The 7,062-nt window shown below is 44.3% G+C and overlaps 1 protein-coding gene across 1 annotated transcript; it reads left to right on the top strand.

Moving 5' to 3' along the window:
* The first annotated feature begins 2,294 nt into the window (after nt 1–2,294).
* Nucleotides 2,295–5,276, top strand: LOC149828220 (putative protein phosphatase 2C 24). The gene is made up of 4 exons (XM_090017448.1): nt 2,295–3,337; nt 3,467–3,790; nt 3,883–3,988; nt 4,849–5,276. Exons 1-4 carry the CDS (start codon nt 2,777–2,779, stop codon nt 5,139–5,141), a joined length of 1,284 nt encoding a protein of 427 aa, XP_089873574.1. The 5' UTR covers nt 2,295–2,776; the 3' UTR covers nt 5,142–5,276.
* Nucleotides 5,277–7,062: the final 1,786 nt, after the last annotated feature.

Genomic DNA, 7,062 nt, shown 5'->3' with positions numbered 1-7,062 from the left:
GGTAACTTTGTCATTTTTGAAGTCAAGCGCTAATTTCGTCCTTCCGGAAACCTATGTAGGCATTAAAAATTAGCGTCAGTCAGGAGAGTTCGGCAGCCGAATGAAATGACTGAAATACCCTCCACTCTAAAAATACACCCCGAGAATTGCAGGCAATTCTGTGATTTAACTCAGGCACGCCATTGGGGGACAATCGCACGTGTTCCGGTGAGGGAACGAAGGAAGGGAGACACGTGGGCCGTGACTCTTCAGATATTTCTGTTGTGCGACTCAGAGGAGGGCTGGTAAACGAACCGATCAGCTCGTGACTGGGCTTGGTTCGGCTCGGTCACGAACTCGTTCAGGATCGGTTGGTGTTCAGCTAGGTTCGACTCGACAGTGCTCGTGTAGATAATATATATATATAATATATAAAAGAAATAATGCATAAAATATATATAAAAGAAAGATGAATGAATATAGTATAATATATAACAATATATATACTATGTATAAATAACATAAAATATTTTTACACGGGCCAGCTCGTGTTCAGTGACGAGCCGAGCTCGATCTCCGCTAAACACTAACAAGAACTGAGCCACGAGCCCAATCCATTAGTACACAAGCGAGTCCCAACTAGGTGTGGCAATCGGGTCGGGTTGGCGGGTCAGCATACCTCAACCCGAACCCGACACATTTATTAAACGGGCTGTGGCAAACATGAACCCGACCCGTTTATTAAATGGGTAACCCGACACGACCCCCCAACCCGCTTAATAAACTGATTGGGTCGGGTAAACCGGTTGGCAGGTTGACCTGCCCGCCTAACCCGTTTATTAAACGGGTCAGCCGGGTTTGTGGGCTGGCATACTCCTAACACGACCCGTTTAATAAATGGGCTAGGCTGGTCGACCCGTTTATTAAACGGGTTTGTTTTTGCCCAACCCAAACCCGCCTAAGAGGCGGGTTGGCGGGTCGTGTCAGGTTTTGCCACCCCTAGTCCCAACATGTCCTGTTCGGTTAGTTCGGCTCGTTTACCAGCCCTACTCAGGAGAAAGAAGAACGTGTTTGATTTGTGAGTTCACGTGACAGATCGACAAAAAATCAATTTACGAAAGCCTCCCTAAGTATTTATAAGAACAGTTAAAGTTTTGATATTGTATAAAAGAGTACGCGGTAGCTGCCTACCATTTTTCTGGCCTTTCAGCATTCTACTGCTAGTGGACAGGTATTTTTAGGTTCATTTTTTAAAAAATTTGATACTAGAAAACGATACTTGGATCATGTTTTTTAATTTAAATCGATTTTTAAATCCTATAAAAACTTATCTGTGTATTGGAATCGGACTATTCAAGAGTTCATTCTTATAAAATCAAGCACGTAGAACACATAATATATAAAAGAAATAATGCATAAAATATAAAAAAAATATGACACCAAATGAAATTTTTCCTTTTCTTTTTACACTCTGGTAAAGGTCTTCCAGCAGGGAAACACTTACATATTTAAATTCTTTAAATATTTATAAACGTCTACTGTTGTAAATGTTTTTTTTTATGATTTTTTTTAAATAGAAAACATATTTAGAATGAATATCGCAAAATTTATAAAAATCTTACGATAATATCATGAGAAATTACTTAAAAGTTTAAAACGGCAATTTATCGCGAGATTTTCAAATCGTGACAAATATCATGATATTTACATTTTTAGCAGATATTTATGGTAAAAACCTTCAAGATTTTTATTTGTAAATATGTTTTATTTATATTTTCTTATAAAAATTATTTTTTTATACTTTTAAATTGGTTTTTTATTACCAAGATTTTGCATTGCGAGATTTGTGAAAAAAAATTCAAAATCTCCCAAGTTTTTGACTGCCAATCTCGGACGTCCAGATCTTCTAAAAAAAAGGGCCATTCATCTTCGGACGATGTGGATCGCCAATCTCGGACGTCCAGATCTCGACACGTGCCCCTACTGCGAAATGATAAAAGAATACGAACCCCAATATAAGCGGTGGGGGGCTTCTTGTGGGTCCCGCAGGACCACATGCGTGTAAGAAAGCAAGAGGCCAAGGGTGTCGTGGCGAAGGTTGATAGGTACACGTGATAGAAGGTAGGATGTGGGTTCCACGTGTCGACATCGGAGAAAAGGCGGACAGCTCTGCGGCCCACGTCACACTATCTGCCCGGACGGTGACGGGCAGGCTGCCCGTGGATGGGGACGTCTCTTTTGCCATGGGTCGTCTCTCTCTAAAGAAGGACGCCCCGTTTGGCTATCTCCTCCAGAGAGAAAGAGAGAGGAGAGGGGGGGAGAAGTATGAGAAGGCGGAGGAGGAGGTGGGAATCGGGATTGTTGTGGTTTTCTTTCCTGTTTGTGAGCTCAATTCATTCATCCTGTTTGGGATTTCTCATTTCCGGGGTTTGGGTGAAGGCCAGGGTAAAGGATAACCCTTGAGTTTCTCGCTCCGGGGTAAAGGGTGAAAATCTTGGTGGGAAAAAGATAGTTTCTCTCGCATCTGGGTTTTTTTGAAAGGTGAGGAGAGAAAATCCAGGGTTACTGGAGGAAATCCGTTTTTTTTTCCTGTTCTACAGTTTCGGAACCGCGCGTTTGTTCTTTTTTTTTTTGCTGGAACAATTTGTTTCGGTAATTTGTGGTTCTGTAAAAATCGGGAGAAAGATCGTATTTTGCGATGTGAAGAAGGTGGAGCTTTTGAATTTAAGGTTTTTGTTTCGGGGAATCTGAACGGCTTCTTTCCTGCTTTCGTTTTTTTTTTCCCCGGGGAGTGGTGATGGCGGAGATCTGCTGCGAGGTAGTAAGCGATGGAGAGACCACGACAGAGTGCGTGCCGAGATCGAGAGCGGCGAGGAGGCGGCGCTTGGAGATCCGGCAGTTCAAATTCGTCGCCGACATCTCTGTGGCTCCGCCGGAGCGTCGAAGAAAGCGGCAGAAAACCGACACTCCGGACGTGACGCTGGAGTGCGACGACGCTGTCGAGGCGTCGACCGGAGAGGGGAAGAAGGACGCCGATGCCGTTTCCGGCGAGAAGAGGACGAACGCCGCGGCGATTCCCAGCAAGGAGACGACGGGCGCCGATGCCGTTTCGGGCGAGAAGATGACGAACGCTGCGGCGATTCCCAGCAAGGAGACGACGGGCCCCGGAGGAAATCCTGCCAGTCTGCTGGAGGTTGACGACCGGTGCCCTAGGTTCGGGGCGTCGTCCGTTTGTGGCCGGAGAAGGGAAATGGAAGACGCTCTATCAGCGGTTCCTGCGTTCTTTGGGCGGCAGGGCTGCAATTCGGTGGCCGGATTTCATTTTTTCGGCGTCTTCGACGGCCACGGTTGCTCTCATGTAAGTAGACTTCCTCACACAGAGGGGGAGGAACCTTAGTGCCCGAACCCTCTGTTTGGGGTTAAAATTTTCCCAATTACGGGTCAATTTTCTCTCGATTATGCGGATTTCTTGTTCATCTTGTTCCAGGTAGCCTTGTCGTGCAAGGATCGGATGCACCAATTTGTTGCGGCAGAGCTCGGGTCGTCGGTGGCAGAGAACGGCCGGGATTTTTCGGGATGGAGGGATGCGTTAGTGCGGAGCTTCTTGCGCATGGACAAGGAGGTCTCCGGCGAGGTGGCCACCGGAAACTCGTGCCGCTGCGAGATCGGAACGCCCCACCACGAGGCCGTCGGCTCTACGGCGGTGGTCGCTGTGGTAACGGCGAGTGAGATCGCCGTCGCCAACTGCGGCGATTCCCGCGCTGTCTTATGCCGGAACGGGACCGCCGTCCCCCTTTCCTCCGATCACAAGGTGGGTGAATCTCCCCCAATTATGCTTCGGCTATTTTCGTTTTCCGGCGAGTTTTCCAGACCTGATGGTTTGTTCGCTTTGGTGGTCTGCAGCCGGACCGGCCGGACGAGCTCCTCCGGATCGAAGAGGCCGGCGGACGAGTCATCTACTGGGATTGTCCCCGCGTCCTTGGCGTGCTCGCGATGTCCCGCGCTATCGGTAATTTTATTTCTCGCTCTTTTTTTCTTTCCGATTTTTTGGTATTTTTTTTTTTGTGTTTTTTACTCGAAACTTAAAATCCTTATTTTAAATCAAATATTCCGATCATTTTTTGAAAATAAAAAAAAAACCAGTTTTGTAGTATTTTGTAGATTATTTTATTTTTTGCATTTATGCTCTCATATACGTTTTTAACTTTTATCTTTTATTTATATACGCCGATTAGATTTTTTTTTCAGTGAAAAATTTGTTACTTTCAATATATCGCCAGATTTCCCGGTACCAGAATCTTAGATATATTTTATGTCATAAAGTCGAGATGGTTGAACTGTTTGGTTTGCAAGCAATTAGTACAGAATTTTAATCCTATTATTCGAAGTTTGAAACGTTTATTTATTTCTCTAAATGAATCTTTTTGAGCTTGACTTGGTATGTTTAAGCTTCAATTTCTATTATTTTCATCTCTGAATAAATATAAAATATTTTGTAAACGAGCTATCTCGTGTTCGGCTCGGCTCGGCTCGGCTTAAAAACGAGTTCGTGGGTGGGACTTTGACTGCTAGACGGGCGGTCAATGTTCGATTCTCGTGGGTGTCGCCCCACTGAGCAAGCCGATGGGTAGCATAAGCCACTGGGCAGGGTCTTGGCCTCTGAATTTTAGGCCTGCTGCCACGACTACCGTAAGGTATGGCAGGCTGAGCTAGCTCGATCAGGTCTTTGTGCTGTGTGCAGTTTCTTCGGGTTATAAATTCAAAAAATAAAAAGCTTGAACATGCTCTGTTCGTTTACCATCCATGGAGCTCTGAATTGTTGTTGTGAATTGGAACGAAGTGAAGGTCGTTTGGGTTTTTTTGATTCAGGTGACAATTACTTGAAGCCGTTCGTGACGCCGGAGCCGGAGGTGATGGTGACAAAGCGGGAGAAGGGCGATGAGTGCCTCGTCCTGGCGAGCGACGGCCTTTGGGACGTCATGACCAACGAGGAAGCGTGCTCCATTGCGTCGAGATGCCTCCAGGGGGACGGCGAAGGCGGTGGCGATCCTGACCGAGCCTGCACCATCGCGGCCACCCTCCTGACCAAGATGGCCCTCATCAGGCAGAGCTTCGACAACGTGAGCGTCGTCGTTGTGGATCTCAGGAGAATTATGGTGTAGCTTTTTTTTCCGGTCGGCTTTGTTCTCTTCTGTGTGGGTAGCGTGGGTCTGTCGTATACCTCATTTGTGTAGCTAAAGGGGTAAGCAAAGAAGGGGAGCAAAATGGTGTTTGGATAATGCCACTTCTTTTTTTAACTTTTGTTGTGTCAACAGGATATTGCACTATATCCGGACCAAATTCGATTCCTTTTAGGGGGCGTTTTCACCGTCTCTGAAATGGTATCGGATTCCCTTCTCCTGAGAACAGTTTTCGCGGAAAAACCCAATTCTAGCGTGGAAAATGACACGCCTGTAGAGGGCTTTACGTGGAAATGCATGTTTTCAGTGTTTGTGTTGTGCGGAAACGCACGCCCGTTGTGCGTTTTTTGCCGGAAAACAACACACTGTTTTGCGGCGCACACAAACGCCCCCTTAGGCCATGTTGTGAGGCCATGTTGTGAGGGAACCTTGCAATGTGATCCAGTGCGTTGCCGAAACATCGTTTCGTGTTGAGAGATGGAGTTGGAGTTGCCAAAAACATCATATCGTGAGAGAGAGGTGTTGGAACGTGGTGTTGAGCCTTGCCAATCTCAGCTTCAACACATTGTTTCTGCAACGCCACTGCCCCAAACAGTAAGAGAGTATGAGAACATTGTGGAAATCACAATACAAGCTCTCTCAAACTTCATTGGATAAGCCAAAGCAAATATCCGATTATAATCGGATGGGGTATGGTTTGATTTTTTGCTACCAAACCTGAAAAATATCCAGATCTGACTTATCTGAATCCAAATCCAAATTGAAATCTATTAATTGAATATGGTATTGGATATATTTAATTAAAATCCGAACAGAATATATCCCCAACCGTGTGAACCACGGAGATGGGGTGCTTGGTAGTTGGTACATGCAAGTAGGGATGTCAACGGCTCGAATTTGGATGGCAAACCATAAAATCCGTATGGGATCTGACTTAATTGGATTAGGAGTCTGATGGAAAACATGAAAATCAAATCTGGATCCCACTAGCTTAAAATTCAATATTTACACTTAGTCGGTTTTGGGTTTTAGTTGGATTCAGATTTTTATTGGATTGGGGTGGGTTTCAATGTAAAACTTGATACCAAACCCGAATCTGATTTTTAACCGGATCCTGAATTGACTATCGAATCTGACTAATTGGATTCGGATTCAGGTAGGATGTCGGGTTACATATGTCTTGTTGACATCCTTAAATGCAAGAGATGAAAATCTTGGGAGAAATTGTCCTTTTAAATTTTCAGGCAATTTATGGCAATTTTTCTCGAGAGATTTGTCACAGAGAGTGCACGTCACCATCTGATGAACATTGCAAGTTCTTTAATCACTGATTATTAGGTGATCGCCCAACTATTGTACAATTAAGGGGCCTTAATTTCCTTTTCTTTAATTCTCCCAACTCTGTTATAAAAGGAAAGAAAAAAAAAGATGATCTAGTGCATGAGAGCGTCGTTTGTTGTTATCAGTTTAGGGGTGGGCATCGGGCCGGCCCTGCCGGACCCAGCCCAGGCTCTTTTGGAGCTCGGCGACATATTGGGTTTTATGTGCTGCTCCGCTCGAAGATGACCTGATTCTTAACAGGCTCAGGTTTGAAGATCAGCCCATGACCCAATCCCCCAACCCAAATTCATTTGCAGGTTATTTTCAAATGAAGTTCATAAATTAACTTTTATAATTCCAAAGCACTGAATTAAATAAAAAATTAATGCACTCAACTAATTATATTTTTATTTTTCATAAAATCAATGTAATTAATTAGGTAATTAGTAATAATTAACAATTTTTCATATACCCAACTAATTATCTTTCTAGTTTTTCATAAATCAATGCAACTAAATAGGTAAATAATAATATTTATCAAGTTACTATCAAACCAGCAATTAAGAAATTAATTAGGTAGCTC

Source organism: Nuphar pumila, chromosome 9, assembly GCF_984573655.1.
Source record: "Nuphar pumila chromosome 9, dmNupPumi1.hap1.1, whole genome shotgun sequence".
NCBI classification, from domain to species: Eukaryota; Viridiplantae; Streptophyta; class Magnoliopsida; order Nymphaeales; family Nymphaeaceae; genus Nuphar; species Nuphar pumila.
The sequence above is the reverse complement of the archived record's forward strand: the minus strand, read 5'-3'. Positions and strand labels throughout refer to the sequence as shown.

Coding starts and splice junctions, on each gene's coding strand:
- LOC149828220 (XM_090017448.1), top strand. CDS start 2,777: ATGGCGGAGATCTGCTGCGAGGTAGTAAGCGATGGAGAGACCACGACA. Junction 3,338..3,466: donor ACGGCCACGGTTGCTCTCAT/GTAAGTAGACTT, acceptor ATCTTGTTCCAG/GTAGCCTTGTCGTGCAAGGA. Junction 3,791..3,882: donor CCCTTTCCTCCGATCACAAG/GTGGGTGAATCT, acceptor GGTGGTCTGCAG/CCGGACCGGCCGGACGAGCT.